This window comes from Rousettus aegyptiacus, unplaced genomic scaffold (assembly GCF_014176215.1).
Source record: "Rousettus aegyptiacus isolate mRouAeg1 unplaced genomic scaffold, mRouAeg1.p scaffold_m13_p_1, whole genome shotgun sequence".
Taxonomy (NCBI): Eukaryota; Metazoa; Chordata; class Mammalia; order Chiroptera; family Pteropodidae; genus Rousettus; species Rousettus aegyptiacus.
This window is the reverse complement of record NW_023416284.1, coordinates 122,654,945-122,681,209: the sequence shown is the minus strand read 5'-3', so window position 1 is coordinate 122,681,209 and position 26,265 is coordinate 122,654,945. Positions and strand designations below refer to the sequence as shown.

The following is a 26,265-nucleotide window of genomic DNA, read 5'->3' as shown; positions in this document are numbered from 1 at the left end:
TGAAAAAAAGTAATTTTAAGCGATTATCATTAGGAAAAAAGTTGTGAAAAAGGAAATGAAATCACTGTATATTATACCTCAGTGCTGAAGATTTTAATATTTATAATATATGTAATTTTCATTTAATCAAAATATTATGATACAATAAAAACTATGGAAGGTTGGTGGAGGAGGGAAGCTATATATGACGTAAATTTTTATCTTCTATGATATGAAGTGAACAGATAAAAAAGAAAATAATCTGGGAAATAGGAGTGTAGCTTTTAATTTAAAAACATAAGTGTAAATGGTAGGAGAACAGGAATAAAGATTGGCAGTGGTGACCTCGGAGGGGTGCTACTGAGGAGCTAGGTGGTGTGTAGCAGGGCTAACTCTGTTATAATAAATGTGGAATATTATTTGACTTAAAAAAATACATTCACAGGTTTCCAATTCCTGGAAGTGGACTTACTTGTCTCTACTCCTCTAAGTACAACTAAAACCCCAGGGCATTATATATAAAACAAACCTAAGAAGACTGACAGTTGGGCCAGCTGCACAGCTTAAGACCAAAGGAAGAACAAAGTGGTATGTTTCCTGGTTTTCTTTTTGCCTCATATTTGGAGCTAAAAAAAATAATTACACAGAAATGCCAACAGACATGGAGGGAAACCAAAAAATAAACAGTAACAAAAGCATGCTCTAAGGACATTAAAAAGGCAGCCTAGCAAGATAGAAAGCTTTAAAAAATATAACTTCCCTAATGCATCCAACCACCACAGAAAAAAATCTGTGGCTCACTCCACCCACTCATGCAAAGTCCAAGTGGGAAGCCTAGACTTTTACCCTCACCAGGTTATAACAAGATACCCTGAACCCATCACTAGACACTGTATTGAGCACTGAAGATATAAATTGATTAATGTATGGCATTTGGCCACCAAGACCCTGGATTTCAATGGAGGATAACAACAAGTCAGTAACTACTGTACAATGTGATATGCACTATGATGGATTTATATAAGGGATATTTAATTAGCAAAAAGAAAAGAAGATGGCAGCAGGGTAGGAGATAAAGTTTCTTTAAGAAACTAATCCTAGAGTTCAGTTTGTAAGGATAGGTAGAATTAACCAGATGGACGAAGAGTATTCTAGGCCAAGAGACTGATAGGTACTAAGGTATAGAGGGGAGGAATAAAAGAGAAAGTAATTGAAAAACTATAATCATTTGTCTGACAGGAGTGAAGTGCTTAGGATGGAATGAAGAAAGATAATACCAGAAATGGCTGGCTAGGGGCCAGGCAGAGAAGAACATTAGGGGCTGTGGCGAAGAGTGCGTACGTTCTTATAAAGTCATGAGGAGTCACTGAAGGATTTTCAGCATTTTCTTTTCTTTTTAAGATCAGTTCAACAATGGTGAAGTGGATGTATTGTATTAGAGGAGGATTGCATGAATTAAGAATCTGACATTAGGCTACTGCAGGAATCCAGACAGGAAGAGATAATCATATAGTAGGGGATAAAGGGGTTATCTGCATATGTCCTATCATCTGGGTCAGTTTTACCAAATTTGAGCATTGTAAGGAGAGAGAATGAAGAGGAAAAACACAGACACATTCAACTCTAATACTAGGTGCTTGTGTTCCCAGTGCTATAACGAGCTTTGTGGCCTTGAGTAAATCTCTCTGGGCCTCACTTTTCTCATCTATTAATTGGAAATAAGAATGGCAACCATGTCTATATCACAGTTATTTTACAAACACATGATAAGATAATGGATGTGAAAACACTATACAATGGTAAACATAGTGTATTATTTCCTGTTGCTGCTGTATCAAATTACTTCAAACTTACTGAATTCGAACAACACAAATTTATTCAATCAGAGTTCTGGAGACCAAAAGTCTGCAGTGGGTCTCACTGGGCCAAAATAAAAGTATTGGCAGGCCTCAGTTCCCTGTGGAGGCTCTAGAGAAGAATTGATTTCCCTGCTCTTCCAACTTGCATTTCTTGGCTCATGGCCTCTTCCTCGTCTTTAAAACCAGCATCGTCTTCAAATTCTTATTTTGAACACTGATTCTACTGCTTCCTTCTTTCACTTGCAAGGACCCATGAGAGTGGCCCATGTGGGCAAACCAGAATAATCTTTTCACAAGGTCAGCTAATTAGCAACCTAATCCCCTCCCCATCCCGCTCCTAGGTAGTGTAACATAAGATATTCACAAATTCCAGGGAATAGGGTGTGGTCATCTTTGGGGTACCATTACTGTTTACCACATATACAAAAGATTCTAATGTCCTTTTGGCAGTCAACTGTTTTTTTTTTTTTCTTTCAATTTCACAAATAATATGTCTAAGAATTGTTTTATAGTTAAAAAAAAAATAAGAAATACGAAGAGTGTTTTCTGAGTAACTCACTATTATATCTCTAAGGTTTAGCAACATATGCTAAATACCTAGAAGTTCAATAAAAACCATATTTTTAATATTAAACAATATAATCATTCCCATCTCTTCAAAGCGAGTGAGCATTTAAGACAGAGATAGTGTTGCGAAATCTAAATAGAATCATAGGCATTCTGGTGTTAAAATTCTATGGTAGTAGCCTGGCCTCTAAAGAAATAGGTGGCAGTACAATGCTAGAATTAGTTTATGCTACTTCTAATCATAGAAATAAACACATTTTGAGTTCTGGAAATGTAGGAAAGGTTTGTGCTCAAACAAAGGGCATTAAATATTTCAAAAGTACACACTCCTGACCCCAAGTAAGTACACTGGCAAGTGAGGAAGGTGCTATACTGGGGCCTGCGAGTAGAGGGCAGCTCAGTCCAAGTTAAGCCAAGACTGCTTCCCAGGCCCAGTGCAGACCTCTGTAAACCATCTGGTTTCAAGAAAAGTATCTTCTATATCTGCCAAATATGTATTTGTAAATTATACCTTCTATCCCACCTAATAGTTTTCTTGAAAATATAGTCCCTACTTATGCACAGGGGATTTGTTCCAAAATTCCCAGTGGATGCCTGAAATCACGGATAGTACAGACACCTATATATACTATGTTTTTTCCTATACATACATGATAAAGTTTAATTTATAAATTAAGCACAGTAAAAGATTAATAATAATAATAATAATAATAAAATAGAATAATTATACTATTTAAAGTTATGTAAATATGATCTCTCTCAAAACATCTTACTGTACTATACTCACCCTTCTTGTGATGATGTGAGATGATACAATGCCTACGTGATGAGATGAAGTGAGGTGACTGACATAAGCATTGTGGGGTAGTATTAGGCTACTCCAAGGGTTACTCGAACACAAACTGAGATACCAAAACAGCCAATCTGATAACCCAGATGGCTACGAAGGGATCAATAGGTGGGTAGTGTATACAGTGTGGATATGCTGGCCAAAGGGATGATTCACATCTTGGGTAGAGTGAGATTTATCATGCTACTCAGAAAGTGCCCAACTTAAAACTTATGAACTGTTTATTTACAGAATTTTCCATTTAATATTTTTGAACCATGGTTGACTGCAGGTAACTAAAGCCATGGGAAGTGAAACTGTGGACAAGAGGGGAATTCTGTACAGACATAGGTCTAAGATAACAATTCCTAGAAACTTTATTCTTAAATAAATATAATGTAAACTTCGACATCTGAAGTTCATAGTTTTTATTGAACTTTTAGGTATTTAGCATATGTTGCTAAATCTTAGAGACATAATAGTGAGTTACTTAGAAAATACTGTCTTCATGTTACTTATATCTTTAACCAAGCTAATATCAGAGAATTATTTAAAACAATTTCAAGGACATCTCATTTCAATCTTCCTATCTCTTGACTATGTGCAGCCCTGACATAACTGATACTCATAATGATAACCTCAAGATTTTGAAGGATACTAAGTTCTTACTGATCATAAAAGAAAAACTAGGTTAGATCACAATAATTTTACTACTGAATGTATTGAGAACAAGTTGTTGAGGATTTATATTTTCTTTAAAACCTGACAAATTGGTAGTTGATAGATGGTCACAAAGATGGGGAGCACAGCATAGGGAATGTAGTCGACAGCAGTGTAATGGCTAGGTGAAAAGTCAGAGGGGCGACAGAGTAATAGTGGGGATCATTTCATAAACTGCATAAATGTCTAATGAATGTATTGTATACTAAAAACTAATAATAAAATGCTTAAAAATAAAACCTACTTGTGATTTATATTACATAAAATACCTCCATCAAAATATTAAAGAATTCATACCACACCTTCTCCTATTGCATTGCACAAACATAAGTTCACTTTAATGAAATCAATAGCAGGGTTCAAGTTCTTAAGCAATACTATTTAATTAAACACTTCTGACCTATAAAAACAAGGTTTCTCCAAAGAAGTAATTTTTTTCAAAACTATGGTATTTTGTTTTAATCAATCAAGAGTAGTATCAATAAAAATACAATAATAGGAGCTATCCTATATTTCACGTCAGGATAGATTCTTTCTTGAGACTTTGCTTATTACTCGAGGAAAGCTAAAAAAGACAGAAAAGCATTGTAAAGAGCAATCGTTCTTCAATTTTTCTAATGAAGAAGCTTTATGAACATATCTAAAGAATGATGGTAATAATGGTGATGATGACAAGAACAGAAGTTTGAATGATTTAGTCTAAGATGCTTTTGCTGAGAAGGAAATAAAAATCCCCAAGGAGAATGTCATTAAAACTTATTTATGAATCATGATTTTTAATGTAAATGTAATTCTATTTCCTCTAAATGCAACAATTATCTCTCCAAGAAAAGACCAAAGCCATTCCTTTACCCATTCTTCCACTGCTGACCAACTATTCGACAATGGCTTGCACCATGACAAATGTTATGGAAAATATACTTCAGACCCATCTGTACCATCACAAGCTTCTTCTACATACTCCTTTACTTCCATACAATTCCCAAGGCTACTCTTGCGCAGTCTAATCCTTAAGAAAGATTATGACTAGACTGAAAAAATAATTGCATCATATAGAAACTGATTAGGAATATAAATGCCAGTATCTGAAAGGTTCTAAGTCATATGAAACCTGTTTGTAGTAGTTTTAAAAGAAGCATAAATATGCAAAAAAATAAAAAGATTTAAGGAATATTAAATATTTGAGATATTTATTAATGGTTAAGAAACAGAGTACATATCTCAAATGCCATTATGGAAAAATCTGATATTTAATTCCTGATTGATCATATCGGGTAGAAAAAAATTGTTTCCCCGACAGAAAATTCAATATCTTTCACAAATGCCAAAAACTTAATCATAAAGTTTTCTATACTATTAATCAAATCATACTTTGAGAAGGAAATGACAAATGTATGTGAAACAAATTAGGTTATTAGTTCAAATTTTTTCAGAGATTTGAAAATTCAGGTAAAGCCTACACCGAATTAAAACTCAGCATTAGATAATGGCACTGAGGCCATACACTTGACAATGTTATCTCAAAAGAAACAAGTTCCAACAACCATATATTTTTTTTCCTATGGAGAAATATAGTTAATAAGTAGACAGACTTTCTGATCTCCTTTGTGATATTTTTAGTAGTCAATTAAAAAGGATTAAAATGTTAGGGCATTTGGAGTTTCCCAAAGGATCAGATAGTGAGAAAGATAGAAAGTAATACAAAAAAGAAACTCTCCATTATGTCTGATGCGCCAAACAACAAAATAGCTTCAGGTTACCTCAATGTCACTTGTGAAAAAAAGAATTCCTGAGTCAACCTTTCTAAGCCATGTTAAATAAATAAGAAAAAAAAAAGAAACTATAACAAAGCTGTATATTATGTGTTCCTCGGCCAATTTATTCACTCAACCCCATCTGTAGAGGGTCCATTAGGTATATTATGCCACTTACATGAGAAATTCTAAAGGAAAAGAAAAATATTCTTTGGCTTCCAGGCATCTGCTAGTCAATGCCAGAGAAAGAAAGAAAAAAAAAAAATCAATACAGTACGGGTAATCCATCATGTGGAATTTAACACTCAAAAAAATTATAGATTGTGAAACCATAAATGTTAGTGGCTTTTGAAAAAATATTGAGATTTTTTGAGCAACAGGAAGTAAATATAGGCAGAACAAAACAAAGGAAAAATCCAAGGATACTGATAAAGAACAGAGGTTATTCGAAGTAAAAAAAGGCACAGGCCTGACACAGGTATCTATGCAGAGAACAATGCTGTAGCAATCAGGGACCAGAGGTGGGATCATGACAATGGCTAAGAGCTGCAAAAGCTCCAACTAGAAACTCTGAACCACAAGGTTAAGGGACAGCAAAAGACACGACCCAATGGGAATGTTCATCAAAATTACTGACATTTTTTCATGAAACGAAGAGATTTGTTACTTACCCGATTTAAATGGTTGTTCCTTAAAATAATCTGTAGTAGAGTCTTCTCAAATTCTTCTAACTTCTTGGAACACTTTTTAAGAATATGATTAGATAAGTTATAGTCACTGATCAGTCTAGCTAAAGTATTTACAGCTTCTGTCCAAAAGCTTGAAAAAGGAAATTTGGGTTCACGGTAGAAAGTGATCAAGCCATCTAGCAACTGAAAAACAGAATCAGATACTGTAGAAGAGTTGTTTTCAAAGTGGCTTAAGTCTGTTTTCAGACTTCTGGATTCTGTCCAGTTCTTCAGTTCAAGTAGATGTTGCAAGAATTGCATGTGAGAAGACAGAGGATTTTCTGGAGTAGCACAATGTCTTTTCACAATGGGCAATGGTAGAAAGGGTATGGGGGTAAAGCTCTCCCCAAAATGCTGTGACATCTCTGAAGGTTCAGTTCTCTGCTCATTTGATAAATCACAGCCAGAATCTTCCAGCACAGTTAATGTATTTTCAGAACTTCCGAGTTCCTGAGCCTGCGACTGTGAAGAGAGGTCTCCTGAAATAAAATGGTAAATACAAGTGTTATCTTTCTGCAGCTAAAATATTTTCATATAAACACTAAACATTATTTTTTTTATAACTTAAAATACTAAATGAAGCATGCAAATATGTATTAAACATTGTTAAACAGTAGTGTGAAAAGTGAATAGAGGAAGAACTAAAAAACCGCTTAGGCTAACTCTAGAAAAGGTCTTTATCTTTACTGATAGAAAGCAAAGGTGACTCATGCATGTTACTACCTCTTGTTCAACTATGTGCCCTGCTTGAGATATACAGAGAAGAAACCCTAAGAACTGAAGGAGGTCACCATCCGGTATGGATTACAACAGGTAACTACAAAGTAATGAGGGGTACTACGAAAATAGGAGGACCCTGGTTAGCTTAGTGCTTTCCAGAAGAGGTGTGGTGAACTAATAAAACATAAGTGAAGTGAAAAGTTAGGAGAATGGAGAAAGATGAGAATTAATTACATAAAGCAAAGGGGTAATTAAAAAAGCACAGGCTTATGTAGTGAAAGAAAAGCACTGTGTATATAAGGACCCACAAGTAGTTTGGTGTTCCTTTTACATAAAATATAGGGGAAGAGATTAAGATGGAGAAATATTTAGAAGCCAAGTCATAAAAGATCTTAAAAGACATATTAAAGACCTTAGAATTTATAAGTAGAATGCAGAGTGAGTGAAATTTAAACTTGAATAATGTAAGACTCCTTTGGAAAAATTATATACACACCCACACATATACCTGATATGCAAAAATAAATATAAATAATTTATATATGTAGGTATATTTATTTATAATTATTCTATATTTCTATATTCTCATAGATCCTTGAAATTATGTCTATAAACACTCGAATCTTCTGACATGGGCTGAGAAATACTACAGTTAAGGCTTAACCAAGCAATTTAGGTCATTCTTTGACAGAGATGCCATCATAAACACAAATAAGGTAGCTGTTGTTTGTACAATGATTGTCAACAAAATGTACACACAAAATTGAAAAAGTTTCCTTTAACATTCTAAAGCACTTGTGTATATTTATGAAACCAAATTTGAGAAATATGACTATCAGCAATGGAAGCAGGAATGAGACAATAAATAGTATAATATAGAAAAGTGAAATGGCCTTATTTTCACTTCACAGATCACTCCGTTGGCTATATGAATGGCAGATTGGAGGAGGACACAACGAGGCATGTAAAGATCAGTAAGAAGTCACCTCTCTTAGTCCTAATATCAGGTAATGAGAGAAATGAACCAAGCAGTTGCAGTAGAGAGAAAGAAAGGAATTGACCAGAGATATAAACACAAAACATCAAAATATAATCTGGAAGCCAGCTAATTGACTGAATGTGGGCAATGAAATAGAAGGATGAATAAATGTATCCTGTGGTTGCAACAGGTGACTGGGTAGATGATGGTGCTACCAACTGAAATGGTAAACACACAGACAGAAGAACTGGCTTAGGAGAAATGATGAATGATTCAGGTTTGGTCATGTAAACTCTGAGGCAACTGGAGGAAATCTAGGCAAAGATATTCACCTGGAAATTGGCCACATGAGCCTAAGGGTGGGAAAAAAGTCTAGACTGTACACACAATTAGGAGTCATCAGTGTGTAGATAGTGTCTGAAATAATAAAAATGGTTATGATCACTTAGGGAGAATAGGAGCAGTTACTAGAACAGAGGATCGAAGAAAGATGTTGAAGAGTATTAATATTTGAGGACTGAGTACAGAAAAAAACAATCATCAAGGAGACAGAGAAAGAACAATTAAAGAGATGCAAGAAGAATAAAAAGTCAAGGAAGCAGTTTCAAGGAGAATTCCATGCAATTCTGAAGTCCGGTAAAATAGCTGAAAAACATTGTCGGAATTACCAATCAGAAAATCACCAGTGATTGTGATCCAAAGCAGCTTAGGTCAGTCAGGGTGGTGGGCAGAAGCCAGAGTACATCAGACTGAAGAGGCAGAAGAGTAAGTGAAGAATGACCAAGACTTCTGAGGACTTGGATCAGGTGAGTATAAACTAGAGAGTAACTTCAGGCAAATGTGGCATGACAAATTGAGAGAAACTTGAGCAATTATAGACTAAAAAGAAAAAAAAAATAGAGAAGTATTAGAGATATGAAAAAATTAAAAATTCTAGATGGAGTATGGTCTTAGAGAAGGTAGGGGGAGACTGAGTCAAGGAAAGAAGATGAGAATGTATGGGGATATTTAAAAAATACTTGTCAGATAGGAAGTTAAAGGAGATCTCACTGAACGGTTATATATACTCTTTTAAAGTTGAGGACAAGGTGGAAACTAGTTGGACAGGGCATAAGAAGAATGATATAAGTGACACCTTCTACTCTCCCCACCATACATTTAGAAATCTATCTCATTTGTTGCTCTTTTGTCCTTCAGTACAATTAGAAGCTGATGAGGCAAAATTAGAGAATTGAGCTTTAATTTAGAGTTCATTCACTTACCAAGTGTCTATAATAAGCTCTGCAAATGTGCAAATATGTGCTTGCTAATTATCACAACGATATCTATGCTCCATGTAAGGGAGATAATGCGATAAGTTAAAAAATGTGGTGGTACCCAGAACAGTGAAGTATCAGCAAAACATTTCATGGCATGTGGCTATTTCTATATTAAAACAGGCAGACAGCCTGCTCGTTTTAAGCCAATGGACAGTTTCTTTTTCTTATGAGTAAGGATAAACATTTGAAATGATTTTTCATGGCATTCATCTCACTCTTCACAAAAGTACAAGCGGGGGTTGTTAAAGTAGTTATTCTGGTAGATTTTTTTTTTTTTTTAATAGAATTCAAAATGGTGCTCCACTAAGAAAGTGAATACAAGTTTAAATATTTCATTTACCTACTCAACTTTCCATCAAGGTAAGCTGAACTTCATGGGTGATAATTTTAAGGCAGACTCATGAAATAAACTCTACTAACTATTGGGAAGCAAAAAGCTGTTTTCTTGTTTCTGCTTTTCCCTCATGAGTGTGCCTTTTGACAAGTCAAAACCACTCCATCTCATCTCTTTCATGTGTTGATAGGTACAGATTTGAAGGGAGTCATTCTACCTGTGCATGTGCTTTGGGGATAGGAATACACAAAGCCAAGCACCATTCTTCCTGGCTGCTTTGTTTCTGAACCCTCAGAAAAGAGGGGTCAGTGCATACACTGGAGATGGCACTGTGGAAAACTACAGAGAAGAATCCCCTCTCCATTTTCAAAGGACTGCATAAACTCCACAAAAGAGTACCACACTGAGATGTTGTACAATATGGCTTACATTATTAAAATCATTCAAATTGAATAGAAGAATCTTATACTCACATTTCACTTTACAAAGTGGTTTCATCGAATAATTCAATTGTTATTCCCAACAACATTGTAAGATATGTTATCATCATCCCAAAATTACCAGTGAGTCAAAGCGGGCTCAACTTGATTAAGAGGCCTGAGAAAAGCCACACAGTGAGCAAGTGAAGCCAATTCTGCAGTTCCAAGTCTGATCATCCTCTAACCACAGCAAAGAAATCTGTGTCTCCATGCCAGCTTTGGTACATTCCCATTAGAGTATTCATTGATTTCTATGTGTTATCCACTTGTTTATGAGCTCCTGAATGGTAAAAGTCCCATCTCTTGTCATCTTTGTGGTTGTCTCACTGAATAACAGTATCATCTGTAGTAGACATCTTATCAGGAGAAATGCTAAGTGCTACAATTTGCTGCTGGCTGTGACAGTCCTCTCATCCTTTAATATTCATATTGTCGCTTTTCAACTTATACTCAACCACAATTTTATATATAGATAAGAGAGATAACATAGGATAGAAAGAATAGAATTATTGCAATAATCATCTAAGACATCTCAGAATACTTGCTAACAAATAACCAGTAATGTTTTTTATAGCATCTACTATTTCTTATAACCAAGAACTAATTTATTTCCTCTTCTGTTTGTCCTTGGTGATGAAAACTTTGAAGACTACAAACAGCTTTTGAATTAGAAACCAGAAACTCGCACCTCCATATTGGAAAGGACTCAGTGTCTCATCGAGTAAATAATACTGGACAAATGTCACTATTATATATACCCTTATAAGATAGCAAAGAGATAGGAAAAAAGTTTCTAGAGAAAAGCATTTTCAGTGATACTGAATATTAACAGGCTATAATCTCTGATAACAGTCAATAAGATTTATTCATAAAAACAAGATTTTTAAATATTCACCCTTATTTGAATAATATATAGCAGGGAAATAGTAACATACCCCTGCCTCTTTAAATGAGTCTTACAAACTAGAATCAGATTCTACTCATTTGCTTGGATGGCTTGTCTCATCACAAATCGCAAGGCATGACTAACAAAGCATTATACCCATAAGAGAGAAAAGAAAATAAAGCCATGCTACTGCACCTTTCTTTTAATTTCTGTTTTCCAAGAGGGATTAAGGGGAAGCAGAAGTCAAATGATGCTTTTCTCTTGATTTCTTATTGCGCTGAAGGGATTGAGGACTGTAATATCTCTCCAAGTCATATATCTAACTAACATGTTTGTCATTAGATTTAAAAGAGACAAATACACACATACACACACTTTGATCAAGCACAAGCTAGCATATATTAAATGCACCATAAATTTTAACTATTGATATTAAATGATTATAGACACCAAGAATCTAAATTATACTGAAGTGTGAAATCACATATAAAATACATGAAATAAGATGCCAATTAAAACTATAGATTCTGTCTAAAATATCCTATGGTGCCTCTTATATATTGGATCCCACAGACTTTCATTTCCACTTTATTAAGTCTTTAACTCTTTCATTTTCTTTCACTTGTTAGGTTCCATCTTAACTCCTCTTACCATTTTAGAGTGAATCTCAAGTATACTTGAAAAAAGAGAGCAGGTGTCCCCCTGCCACATATCCTGCCCTAGAAATGCTTACTCCTGAATAAATAGTAAATACATTTTCTGCTGTCCCCCAAGATATTCACGTCCCCATCAATTCTTGATACCTTTTGTCATCCACTTCTACAATCTCTACTCACTTATAAAATTAAACCTACAGAACCAATCATCTAAACAGCATCTTTTTCCATACACCCTAAAGGTCCCACAAAATTTATGTTTATAAAACTGAATAAATCATTTTCACACAGTGCACGCCTAAACATACAATTCATGTTTGGCCTACATCCTGCCTATCTCAGCTGATAGCAAGACTAGTTCCCTAGTCACCAGGTCTGGGGTAAGGGATCATGCTCAGCTCCTTTCTTGATTCTATAATCCACACACAGTGACATGCCATGTTATGCTGATTCTACCTTTGACACATTAGGACTCTCCAGAGGAACAGAACCAGTGGGATAAGACAGACAGACAGACAGATGGCTAGATGGACAGAGGGGGGTGGGGGAAGGGATGGAGAAAGAGGATGGGGGAGAGAGAATGATTGAGACTGAATTACTATAAGAAATTGGCTAGTGCAGTTATGGAGACTGAGAAGTCCCAGGAGCTGTGGTCAGCAAGCTGGAAACCCAGGAGAGCCAATGGTTCAGATCTAGTCTAACTACAAAGGCTGGGAACCAAAATCACCAATAGTGTTAAGTTCTAGCCTGAAAGACAGCAGGCTCGAGCCTTGGAGAGGTAATGTTTCAGGTCCAAAGGCAGGAAAAGACCAACGTCCAAGCTCAAAGGCAGTCAGAAAGAAGGAATTCACTCTTATTCAGCCTTTTGGTTCTATTTGGGAGTTCAACTGATTGGATGAGGCCCATCCACATTAGGGAGGTAAATCTTTTCTCAGTCTATTCAAATTTTTATTTTAAACAAAAATACCCTTAAAAACACATCCAGAATAATGTTTGGCCAATATCTGAGGAATAAGTGGCCCAGTCAAGTTGACACATAAAATTAACCATCATTACACATGTCTGAATCTGTCCTTCCCTACTTCCTTCCACCACTTTAATTCACCCCATCATAATCTCTTCCACTGATTACTGCAATACCCTCACCTAAGTGATTTACCTGCCTCTACTTCTGTCATCTTCCAGGCCACATTCTGAATCGGCTTGAAAGTCTCTGCCAAAATGCTAGTGTGATCACAGAATTTCTATCCAAAAACTTTCCAAAACCTTCCCTTACCTACAAGATACAGTCCTTTAAGATCCTCAACTTGGCCCACAAAGCCCTTCAATATATGGCCCCTGTCTACTTTTCTTGCCTTGCCTCCATCCTTCACTCTAATTTCCATAAAAGCAGTATTAAACTCTTGTCATTTACCAAAACACACAATTCTAATTCACACAAGTATGCATTTGTACAGTTATTCCCACTGCCTAGTGTGTTCTTATATTATAAGCCAGACATGGACTGATTCTTCAAACCCAGCTACAAATCCTCTGTGAAATGCTCTCTGCTCTGCCCAGGGCAGAAGAAATCATACCCTATCTGTGCTATCTTGTACCTTACACATATTTCTATAACTGCATTCATCAACCTGTTTTGAATGTATTAATAACTCCTCATTGGAATGGAGTGATTCTTAAGGAAAGACACAGAGTTTACTAATCTGGGTTTGTTGCCTGATGTCTGTGCTCCTACCTGGTTGGTGGTCTAAATACCATACACACACATGCGCGCACACACACACACACACACATATAAACAAAAAGTAAAATCAAAAAATATCTTTTAAATACAATGAAATGTAATCATAGGCATATTTAATTTGTCACTACCAACTATGATTTCTTAGCATTAATAATCACATGTACTGATGCACTGAACAATTTAAAAGTAATGTTTACACCACCTGGTGGTCAAACAGAAAATGTTATTTTAAAGTACTTCACAATTAATTTGAAATACAATGTTTCACTTTAAAACAAGTGTCTGTCTTCTGCCTCAAGAAGGATATATAGCAAAGCATATTTGAGAAATGCTGACAAGGAAAGGTCGCAGTTTTGTTTAATCCCACTCTAGCAGCCTGAATTGCACTTCTAACTTTAAATACACCAAGGGAGACAGCAATGTCAAATGCATGATATAAGCTAATGGAATGATGTGTCTTAGCTGAATTGTCTTCACTGTGTGGGGTCCACAAAACAGTGTATTTATTTTTGTATCTGTATTTGTCAGCTTGGTTCAGGACAAATGACAGTACAATTCCTGCCTTCAAGGTGCTCAAACTCTAAACTTTCCTGGTTATCCCTTTCTCTCTCCCCCAAATCGTCCTCTAGTTGGTCAATTTAAACCTTCTTCATCATTGTGCCTTTGGCTTCCTTTCCCTGTTCAAACCTCCTAGGTGTTCCCATTTTTACTACAGCTTCAAACAGTTCCTTTAAGCAGATGGCTTTCAAATCTTTATCTTCAATTCTATCTCCTGCTCCAAGTTCAAATCCCTAGGTACTTCAAAATGACTTCACCTCAGCTATTAAAACACTACAGATCCAAAAGAAACCACATCCTTAACTTACACACTTGGTCCAATTCCCCAATAATGGTGCTACTATTCTCTGTCTCCAACATCTGAAACCGGAGTCAACTTTTATTCTTCCCTGATCCCCATATATATTCCATTGACAAATATTAATACTGCCTTGCTTTGTGTTCCTTGAATTACTAAGTTTGCTCCCATTTCAGGGCCTTTGTATTAAACTTCCCCTCTTCCTGGGATGCTCTCTGCAACCCCAAACCCAATTTTCTCAAAGCTGATTCTCTGTTACAATTCAAGAATCTTTTTTAAGTGTCATTTCTTTAGAGAGCCCTTTCCTGACCACCCAATTTACAGAAGTCTTGCACTGCCTGGTTTAGTGCCATACCCCAGAGCCTGGAATACCAAGTAAGAGCTCAATAAATATCTACTTAATAAATAAAAACCTTTTTTGTATCACCTTTTTTTCCATGCCAAAATAATTACATGTAAGACCTGGGCTATGACAATGAGGCTCTTGTCTCCAATCTTCTTTCTCTTCCAAACATTTTTAAACCCAACTACCCAGTTACTCTGCCTAAATAACCTGTCCCTCAGGTAACCTAAAGGAATCACTTTCAGAAAGCATACTGCTTGGCACATGCATAGCACACACCCAATATGTGTTTGTTTCCCTTCCATTTTCCTACTGGAAAATCTCCAAACACTCCTTGCTGCCTACAGAATAAAGCATGTTTTCCACTGGCTGTCACATTTCTTGTTAATAGGCTCCAACCCAGTTCTCCATCTTATTTTCTAGAACACTCCTTCATGCTCTATGCACCACATTCAAATTAAACCACTTGTCAGTACTTTCCTGTATCTGTACTTTACACTGGTTCTTCTTGCCTGAAATGCCCTAGAATTTATAGCTTTCTAAATCCTACCATCCTTCAAGGTTAGCAACTACCTCCAAAAAGACTTTCAGAAGTCTTATGCGCTAAAGTAAAATAATCACTCTTTCCCTTCTCTGAACATTGGTATCTTTCTCTGGACTGTAGAGTCTCAGTGGGTATAATTAGTGATGTGATCTTGTTTCAGATAAACTGTGTGATCCTATCGGTAGGGCTTAGGCCTTCTCTCTGTATTCTCCACATTGTATCCAATAGCTACTGAATAAAAGGGGGCTGAATAAAAGAACAAAAGAATATCTCTAAAGAAAAAGAGTTACATGGACAAAATTAGGAGCTGATAAGAAGCAGCAATCACTCTTCAGATTCAGTCACTGGGGTGACAAAGATAGGTAAAAAGCATAGTTCTAATTTCACTTTTTCACAAACAGGAAGTATCAGATTGAGAGTGGATCCTTATATTGTGATGCCAATATCACAGCCCTATAGAATAACATAAAACCCATGAAAATACAACCCTCTGCCAAGTGAACCAGTGACCCTACCTGCAGAATTGCCATTTATCTGTGTAGATCTCATGAACACCATGTGGAACTGGTAAACACAATAAAAATATTGAAATCAGCAATATAATCCATTAATTGGCCTCCCAATACTGTGAATGCCAAACTGCACAGCTCTCTACAATCTAGCCCCAATGACCTTTCCTGCTGAGATCCCACAGATATATTTCTCCTTGACCAAGTCTCTTTCCAAAAGAATTTGCCTGAATTTGTTTTCCACCAAGCCATGGGAGCCACTGTTTTGATTTCAGCTCTTGACCACCAGGTTACAGCTGCTCACATCCATACTGTTGAGATGTTGCCTTTAAGTTTGCTTGGTCCCTGAGTCTTTTCTGCTAGACAACTGAGGCTGCCATTCATTCCCACTCAGTGTACTATTTCCCCTACCTACACCACCGTAAGGGAACATACTAAAATTAATTATTCCTAGGCACAGGTAATAAGTATTTCCAGGGAAGGCCTCTAGGAACTCATTTTCTCCTTCAAGCTTCCCAGAAATATCTTTCCATTAAATTAATATTTAATCTTTCCAAGTTCAGTTGTATTTCCTCTCTCTCTCCAGGGTTCACCTTTGCCATTTTACTTTCTGTTTTGCAAAACTAAAGCGTTATATATTCTAGCCATTTCCTTCTATCCTTGCCCTGTGCCGATACACATCCCTTAGGAACCACAGCTTCAGACTCCTACCCAGCTCCTACTCCTACTTACATTCTCCACACAGCAGCCAGAGCAAGAAGTTTAAAACTTCTGCTTACTGCTCACCAAAGGATTCCCACTGTTCTTAAAGTCCTACCTACTGGAACAAACCCTACATAATCTGTGCTCCTGTCCTCTCTCTGGCCTCATCTCCTGCTCTCTATTCCTTACTCTGCTCTACACCTACTGACCTGTTTCTGCTCACTGAGCATGCAAGCTAGTTCCTGCCTCAGGGCCACTTGGAGGACCCTACTACTTTGTAATCATCTCAAACACCTTCTTCTAAATGAGGTCTGGTTCACCACCCTGACTTACTAGATCAGATCATTCCAATGAATGGAACCTGTTATCATATGTTAGCTGTCTGTATTCTGCCTTAGACTTACTTCCAAAGAGGAGGCACCACATCAGTCTTATCACTGTAACCTAAGCACTTAGCATGGTGCCAGGCACAAGGCTCAGCAATTTTGCTAAACGAATCTTATAATAGCACTACAAGAAAAGTGTTTGAAAGATAAGAGGTGAAAAGATTATTTCATCATGGAATAACAGAAATGACTCTTTTCTTTAAAAATTCACAAGATTATTTGAAAATTTTGGTAATAACTCTAGACAGAGTGACAGTTCAAAAATAGAAAACTATTGTAAATTGACCAATTTTGACTCTAGGAATTAGGTGCCTTTTATTTTACTCCAGAATAAAATATTTGAAGGATGACATATAGCTCATTTCATGCCTTAAGTGTATGAACTAATTTATAGGCTTTTTATGAAGACCAAGACTCATTCACATGTCACAGTCTAAAGACATAAGCATTTCCATAGTTAACATTCTTTTTTTAAGTATAGTCTATCTGCCACTAAAGCCTCAAATGACAACTTTATAAGAACATATAAAAATGGCCAACAGTCATATACTTAATTCTGTAGAGTCTGATCTCTATCATAAGAGACAAAGTAAAATATTCTTAATTCTGAACAAGAGGGTTAGCCAGAGAGAGTTCAGTACCTAATTATTATATGTGAAATGTTATTAAAATATATTCTTGTGAGTAGTAAAAAGGAGAGCTCAAAGTCAATTTTTTGCAGACACCTACTGCTAACCAAGCAGAACTCATTTCCACTCATTTTTACTATTCTGATATCCTGAAAATAAAGTCCATTCTCAGGGGCTCTGGTTTTCATAACTTGCGAGTCCGAATTATAAAGCAGTACAGCATAGCTTTAGTATTACAGTTAATTCATCCATCACTCACTCTAAAAATCAGTGGTCTAGGAAATTAAATAAACTTGATCAAAAGAGCAGCATAATCTCTTACCACTAAAAAAATGAAATTAGCACACATTTTTCAGAGAGAAAATAAACAAACTAAATATATTCTGCCTTGCCAGAATAGATGATTTCACAGAGCTTATATTATCTGCAATGCCAAAATATAAAGGTGGTAGAATAAAGGCTAAAAGGACTCTAATGGTGTATAAGTCACAGCCCCCTACCATCAAAGAACTAAGAAAAAATCAGGCCAATAACTAATTCTACTATAAGTCAAAAGGCATTCATGTCAAACAGAGGTACAGGTGAATGCTCTATGAACACAAAGGATTTAGTTCAAAATGGGGAAAAGTCAGAAATGTTTCATATAGTGTGAGTATCAAGAATCACAGAGCTTTCATTAGGGAAGTTTTTGTATCGGTAAGGAGTTTGAACAAGGGCGCAGAGGCAGGGGCATGAGCAATGGCTCAGAGAAGGTGTATCTGGAATGAGGAATGCAGAGGCATGTAGAGAGTAGGATACAGAGCTGAAAAGAAAGTCTGGGTTCACAGTGGGAAGGGACTTGAACATGACCTGTTCCTAGATGACAGAAAGACATCCACTGTTTAAAACATGATCTTAATTGTATCTGAGGAAAAACTGCGGAGGATAAAAAGGGTGGCAGATGACCTACAGGGGACTCCTGAAATGGTCAAGAAATGATATTTTATAGATGAGAGAGAAATCAGAAGTCTCACTGCAGAAGAACAACATTAGATTAGAAATTTTTATAACAATATAAAAAGAGTAGAGAATGAAGAGCAAGTACCATCAATAATTAAACAGGAGAGGGGGAAAAATAGTAGAGATAATAGAGGCTCTGTTCATCCCTCTGGTGACCAAATCAAGGAGCAAACAGCAAGAAAAAAATCACCTGAGATCTAAATGAACAAGCCATACAACTAGGGAGAAATCTAAGAAATCACTCCGCAACAGCAGAAGGTAGGATGGGGCGAGGACATGGGACTGCCAGGTCTCAAGTGGCTGAGTGAGACAGGCAGTGGCAGATGCCTCTTAAAAGGGTCACATCCAGAAGCAGATTTTTGCAGTGATGGACCTGCTCACTCTGAGCACCAGTGCCGAGACATTGTCAGAGTGAGGGCCAAGGCAAGACTTACTCTGTAGAAAAGTGCTCGCATGTCCATAGTTCCCTGTTGAGCCCTTCCCACTCCCAGCGCGTGGACTCAGCACCACCATGGTGGAGATATCATCAAACCGGATAACAGAGGTTGCTCCGCCCATAGGATTCCCTGAAACCCCATCTCCTCCAACTCACTTCCCCATTCAAGCTACATCCAGGTATAGCCTTAGTGAGTCATGTCCTCTTGTTGAGCAGCACCTAGACTCACAGTGGAGGCAGCTGGCTTTGGTTTCTGGAGTGGACTTTTAAGGCAACTTTAATCACAGCATCTGTGGATTGCTTGCTGAATCTTAACAGATGGCCCCGAAAAGGCAGAGGCTTGGGCTAAATTTGGCCTGCAGCTGAACCCCTCTCAGTACTGTGCCACCTACTACACAAAGCCGCACTAATATAATAAGACCGGGAGACTTCGGAGCTTTGCTTAGTATATAGTAACAGACATGGAAAGGCAGCCAAAATGAGAAGACAAGCAGAAACCATATGTGAGAACAGAACAGAGATCCAGAAATAATGGAGTCAAGTAATCTAACAGATGCAGAGTTCAAAACACTGGTTATAAAGATGCTCAGTGAACGTATGGGAAGTGTAGATAAATTCAGTAAGAACTTCAACAAAGAGATTTAACAAAACCCATAAAAATGGAAAAGGAAATTACAAAAGGGAACCAGTCTGAAATGAAGAAAATGTTATCTGAGAAGTATATTAAATGGAATAAACAGAGGGATAAACAAAGTATATAAAGAGGATCGAATGACCTACACAGAGGATGGGAAAGCCAAGGACACTCAATCACAATGGCAAGAAAAAAGAAGTCATGACTATAACAATAATTTAAGGAGCCTATGGGATCCTGTTAAAGGTCAAAAATATCTGTCTCATCAACATAACTGAAGGAAAAGATGTTGAACAGCTATTTGAAGAAATAATGATGGAAAACTTCCCTAACTTGGTGAAGGAAATAGACATGCAACCTCAGGAAGCTCAGAGAATCCAAAAAACTAGGGATTCAAAGAGGCCCACACCAAGACACATCATAATTAAAATGCCAAAGGTTAAATACTAAGAGAGAATTAATTAATTAATTTTATGCGAGGTGACCCTCGGTTGACCTCACAGATTGCAAGGACCTTGTTAGCTTACAATCCCTTATTTTTAAAAAATTTTTTACACCTACAGTACCTGGTCTTCCTAGATGCTCTTCCATTCAAGTACTAACCAGGCCCAACCCTGCTTAGCTTCCAAGATCAGAAAGGATCGGGCTTATTCAGGGTAGTATGGTCGTATATCAAAGAGAAAATTTAAAAACCAGGAAGAGGAAAGTAGATAGTCACCTACAAAAAAGCACCCATAAGACTGGCAGCTGATTTCTCAAAAGAAACTATACAGGACAAAAGGGCGTGACACAAAATATTCAATGTGATGAAGAACCAGGATCTACAACCAAGAATACTTTATCCAGCAAAGCTATCATTTAGAGTTGAAGGACAGATAAAGAGCTCCTTAGACAAAAATAGGCTAAAGGAGTTTATCACCACCAAGCCAGTATTACAGGAAATGTTGGAGGGACTTCTTTAAGAAGAAAAAAACATATATCAAAAACAGGAATAAACAATGGTAACAACTACATTACTATCAATAAGTACCTCAGATGAGAAAGAATTAAGTGCTCCAAATAAAAGATAGAATGAATGAATGTATAAGAAAACAAGACCCCTACATACTGCCTACAAGAGACTTACTTCAGATTAAAAGACACACTGAAGGCAGACTAAAAGGAAGGGGATGGAAAAAGATACGGCCTTGATGGACCTTGAAGGTAGTTAAGTCACACAGAGAAAGTTAAATATTATATAATTTCACTTATATGAAGAATCTAAGGAATAAAAAGAACAAACTAATCAAAAACAGACTCACAAGTATAGTGGACAATATGGTATCGGACAGAGGGGAGAGGGGTTGTGGGGCTGGGAGAATGGATTGAAGGGTTAAAGAAATACAAGTTAGTAGCTAATAGATGGTCATGGGGATGGGGAGCATGGCATAGGGAATGCAGTTAGCATTAATATGTTGGCGAGGTTGAGGGTCAGGGTAGGAAAGGAGCAATTGGGGGAATCATTTTATGAACTATATAGGTGTCTAACCAATGTACCGTATACTGAAACTACTTAAAATAAATAAATTTAAAAAAATAATTAAACAGGATAACAAGTCAAATTCCTACAAAAGTTTCTAAGTAGTTCACTCCTAAGAGAATCAGATCAACAGGCCAGCAACACACTGAAAATCTACCTTCCCACCAGCAATGATAGTCCTCTCCCTTTTTTGGTTCTTTCTTCATTTATGTATGTTTATTCTTAAATTAATCATTGGGCATCTATTGGGTGTGAGACCTTGATGATGATCATTCATTATTAAATACTGAGCACGACGCTCTAGGCATTGCCCTTTTCTTTATTCAAATATGTTGTCAGAATGGATGTTGCAATCACATGCATTGCCATTTACTTCCAAGATGCCTCCTGATAAACATATAGATCCATGATATTCATGCTTTAAAAACTAAGTGTCTATCTACTACTTTCCAGTAAATACAGAAAACTAGTTATTTGAGGCGGGGGAGTGTTTACTACAGAAATATCTTTAAAAAATAATATTTAAGAAATTTTAATAGCTGGGAATTCTTAGTAAAGTTGTTAACAATATTAAAATCAGAATCCATATTTTCTTATAAACTATACAATAGAAAATGTCTCTGAATCAACTGATATAGGGTTTCTCAAAAATATTCCAAAGAATTGCTAATAAGATTTCATAACCAGCTGATATGGTGAATCACCTGCAATATGTAAATGGCTGCAATATGTAAATGGAAGGAATACTTGCTTCTTTCTAAAGAGGCATTTTAACTCATCATGGGCTACTGTGTATTACTACTAATTCAAGGACCTTGAACATTATAGTAAGTATAGCAATAATGTAAGATGATGTGTTACAAAACCATACACCCAATTGTTCAATAAGCTATATACTGTAGCAAACAATACTGAAGGAAGAGCAGAAATACAAGTACTCACTGACTTTAAAAATGATATGCCTTATGATATTGCTTTTACAAGCTAGAAGAAACTGTCTACCATTTACCCTTACAGAATAAAAAAGGAGGTTGAAAGAAATGCCAGTTTTTATCCTATAGTTGTTCACTATTGACAAAAAAGAGCTTGAGATCCCCACCAAAGGCCCAACTCTAAACCCTAGCTGTTCCGCCAGCATATCCAAAGATACACGTAAATATCTGGCTCTTCCCCTAGCTGCCTACACACCCTCCCTCCCCTCTCACCAGTGTAGTCTATGCTTATAAATTTCACAATTCAAGTAAATTAGACTAGACTAACTCTACAGTCAAACGCATCCCCGCAGTATGGCCTATATCGGTGTGTTCTAGTGTTTCAAATAAATAACTGCAGCATACTCCTGAAATATGCCAATAAAATGAGGGGATTAAAGTTAGGTGGAATAAATAATGAAAACTTGTAATAAAGGCATTTAGGTTGAACACAGAAAATACAGATTTACCTTAAATCAATATTTCTGGCTGTCCTTTAGAATAATCTATGGATTGTGAAAAAATGCTGCTGCCTCGGCGCAAACCCCTGAAAGTCTGATATAATTGGTCTGGGGTGCAACACAAGCAACAGGGTTTTTAACAGCTCCACGGGTAACTCTAATGCACAGGCAGGGTTCAGGTCTACTGCCTGGAACTGTAGACTTATGTCTATCAACACTAAAGAGGCAAAGCCTCTCAGAAAGTTATTAAAAAATAAAAATACTTGTAATAATTTTAAGTTGCAAATCTAATTAATGGATCTTCTCTTTTTCACACAGATATGTAGGTACAAAAGGCTTAGATTCATATGGTGTTTGCTGTTAAAAAGGCAAGTGAGCAGCTAAGTTTGTCTTCACTGTGTTCATCATCATAGAAGCCTGTGCATGGATAAGGCACTTCTTTAAAGAGAAGTTTCAGAGGGACTAGAAAAGTACAGATCACTGACACACACAGTTCTCTGGGTCCAGTTCCTGCTGTATCTCTTGCCCTGTCAAACATCAGAGAACTGCACAGTTACACAAAGCAGCCCACCAGCATGGACTTGTCCTACTTTACACTGACTCTTGTTTGGAAATTACAGATATGATGAAACACCTTGTGGTTCACAGGATGAAAAATAATCAGATGAGGATAAACACAAAGTATGAAGAAACAACTTCAGAGTTATTAAAGGCACAGTTATTAACAGAATTAGGTATTAAAATATGTGAAATGGAATCTAACCTATATAAAGTGGGTCAAAAAATAAGGTCATTCTATCGAAAATTTTATCTTACAGAAAGAATGAACAAATTGTACTAAATTCCAGGGTAAAGGGTATATGTTATTAGAATAACAATGGAAGGGAGGAAAAATGCCAAAATTCTACAATATTCTGCTTTATTGACAATTTTTTAAAACTCCAAATACAACAAAAGTACATACTTATTATGAAAATTTTTACCAATTACTTTTCACCAAGTAGTTATTTGTCGAACTGATGTAAAATGTTAACATTTTTGTATGTATATCATTTTACATAGAAAATCCTACCTTAGCTCATGAAAATTACTTATACTACAAATATTTATAAGCATAATCAGAGGTGGTAATTTAAACATCAAGGCAAGAACATCTTTGAAAAACTTCTGTGCAGTGTAAGATCTCACTGAATCAAGCACCAAGGGAGGGCACAAAAGCAACTTAGTCTTTGTTCTTCATGTGACTTATTAATTAAAGGAGTAATGAGGAATTTTTAGAGCTAGGATTTTGAAAGCATAAGAACGGCTTTCTCTGGAAGCAATCTTTTTTATTTATTTCAAAGCACAACATTTGGCAGGCATAGTCTGAATGCATTAAAGACACATAGGCAATATTTCTCTCCAACTCTCAGAGAAATGGGGGAGGCCAAAAACAAGAAAACTTATCAAGCGCTTACCATAAAATGATGTGAAATAATGGATTTGCTCAATGGCTGAGAGCAGCTGCCACCTCAATGTCTCCTTCAAAGCACATACAACCCACAGCGGAAGCACTCTCTGATGTATATCACTTTCACACTAACTCTAAGAAATGCTTATCAGCAATTTAAGTTTTAAAATTCTCATAAATCATGTTTCCAAAACAGGAGATTCAATTGTAAAGTCCACTGTTTACCTGCAGTATAAGAAAGGTGTAATGCCCCTCCTTGTAATGAGTGCTGCCACACAAATCACAGAAGAGCCCACACACACCACACCTTCCTCTGCAGAGACTCTCTCCCAAGCACTGCTGGTTTTGTACCATTTTTACTGATACATGTGCTTTGTCTCTGTATTCAAGGTTAGCTAGTTTAGCTCTCAGTATGACCCAGAATATAAAGCAAGTATTTTTGTTTATACTTCCAAGTACACGATATAAAATTTTATTTATGAGTAAATGTGTTTTGTTTTATTGCTTGCAACATGCTGGCATTCATTTATAGCAGTATATTTCCTTTTAGTTTTGTTACTTTATATACTCCTTAAGGATTGGTGTAATAGTATAATGTAATCAAATTTAAGGTTTGCTACTGATTTCTACTATACAGTATACTGCATTTTCTATCTAAAAAATTCCTATCCAAATATTTTTCTTTTAAATTACTTGAAATAGATATAAGAAAAATGATGTTTTCCCTGCAAAAAAAGGGGGGTGGGGAGGTGAGGGTGTGTTCTCTTACAACTGTATGCCTTATATTCCAGAAAATACGGCTTATATTAAGACTCCACTATCACAGTACATATGGGTGCTCATTAGGAAGGGAGGGGAGAAGTAAGGATGGAGGGAGGAAGTAATATAAAGAGAGAAGAGAGAAGTTCTCCTAGAAGAAGAATCTATAATACACAGTCCTTGGATTCCTATTAAGTTTATGTACATATTTCGTTGAACAGTATGGAACAGGTCAAACAGTTTTGAAGGTCATGTTAATGTTACTATTCTTTCCTTGTTCCTCTCACTTCTACTACCTGCCTCAGCTTGACCAGGCTCTAAATGAATACTTTTTCAATTCTTTGGTGCCTAGGGTCAAATATTATCAGTTGGCATTAAGAAATCTTTCATTTCCATGACTATTTTGTAACACAGAGATATAAAAGTACAGCATAGGGAATATAGTCAATAATATTGTAATAACTTCGTATGGTGTCAGGTGGGTACTAGACTTATCAGGGGGAAATAAGTCATATAAATGTCTAACCACTATGCTGTACACCTGAAACTAATATAATATTGAATGTCAACTATAATTTAAAAATAAAAACAAAATTTAAAATAAAATTCTCCTCTGTAAAGTGAAAGTTTTTTGTTTTTTTGTTTTTTTGTTTTTGTTTTTTTTTTTTTCCACAGGCCCACCTACAAATTCCTCCTGATTCATTACACTCAGATATTTTGGATTGGGGATGAATAGGTATCTACTGACCCCTTTTCTGATGAGGTCCTATTATGCTCCCTGAATATATATTTCACTTTTGCTTATACCAGTGGTTCTCAAACTTCAGTTTTCATCAGAGTTACCTGGAGGGCCTCTTAAGCCACAGGTTGCTGGGCTCATGCTCAGAATGTGTGATCCAGGTAAGTAAGGAGTAGGATCTGATCATCTGCATTTTTAACAAGTTTCCACTTGATGCTAATGCCACTGGTTTGCGAAGCTCACTTTGAGAACCACTGGTTTAGGAAAATACCTTAATGTACTAAAAAGGCATCACTTTGGGAACCTAGAGGAATTGCACTTCATTTACTTATCTATTCACCTTTAAGCAAGTGACTTAACTCTATTTCCTCATTTTTCTGCACCAAAGGCAAGAGGTGGGACTGACTTCTTAGACAAGAGTTGAAGCAGCAGAGAAAAAAATGCAAGAATGAAAATCAAAAGGCAGTCTAAAAAAAGAAAGGACAGGACCAGGAGACAGATTTAGAGATAATGGAAGCTGGATTTTAAAAGAGAACTCCTTGAGGAACTACCAGAAACTAACACAAGCAAACCACGAATAATAAAGAGGCACCTACGCCTACCTGAGAAGAGTCTAAGGAGAGGAGATGGTGGCTCTTTCTTGAGGTCCAGGGCCAGTTTCTCCACTTGTGCTCTGTATTTCTTCTGAGTTTCAGGCCCCAAGCCACCTATAATCCCTTTATTATGCTCTCCCTTTTGAATTTTCAACTTTCCTCTCTCTGTGAATTTCTTCCCG

At 36.5% G+C, this 26,265-nt stretch overlaps 1 protein-coding gene, 1 long non-coding RNA gene and 1 pseudogene across 4 annotated transcripts in view; 1 reads left to right on the top strand and 2 right to left on the bottom strand.

Moving 5' to 3' along the window:
• Nucleotides 1-26,265, bottom strand: part of MEI4 (meiotic double-stranded break formation protein 4) — a 166,632-nt gene that overhangs the window by 102,841 nt on the left and 37,526 nt on the right. For all 3 annotated transcript variants that reach the window (XM_016157353.2, XM_016157352.2, XM_016157351.2), the window contains one exon: nucleotides 6,380-6,915. In XM_016157353.2, coding sequence (XP_016012839.2) covers nucleotides 6,380-6,915 — 536 coding nt within the window. The remainder of the gene's footprint in view (nucleotides 1-6,379; nucleotides 6,916-26,265) is intronic.
• Nucleotides 93-9,321, top strand: LOC118601703. Its single transcript, XR_004950541.1, has 3 exons — nucleotides 93-567; nucleotides 6,874-6,928; nucleotides 8,068-9,321. It is a non-coding gene; the product is annotated as an uncharacterized LOC118601703 (long non-coding RNA).
• LOC118605267 lies at nucleotides 20,146-20,264 on the bottom strand (annotated as a pseudogene).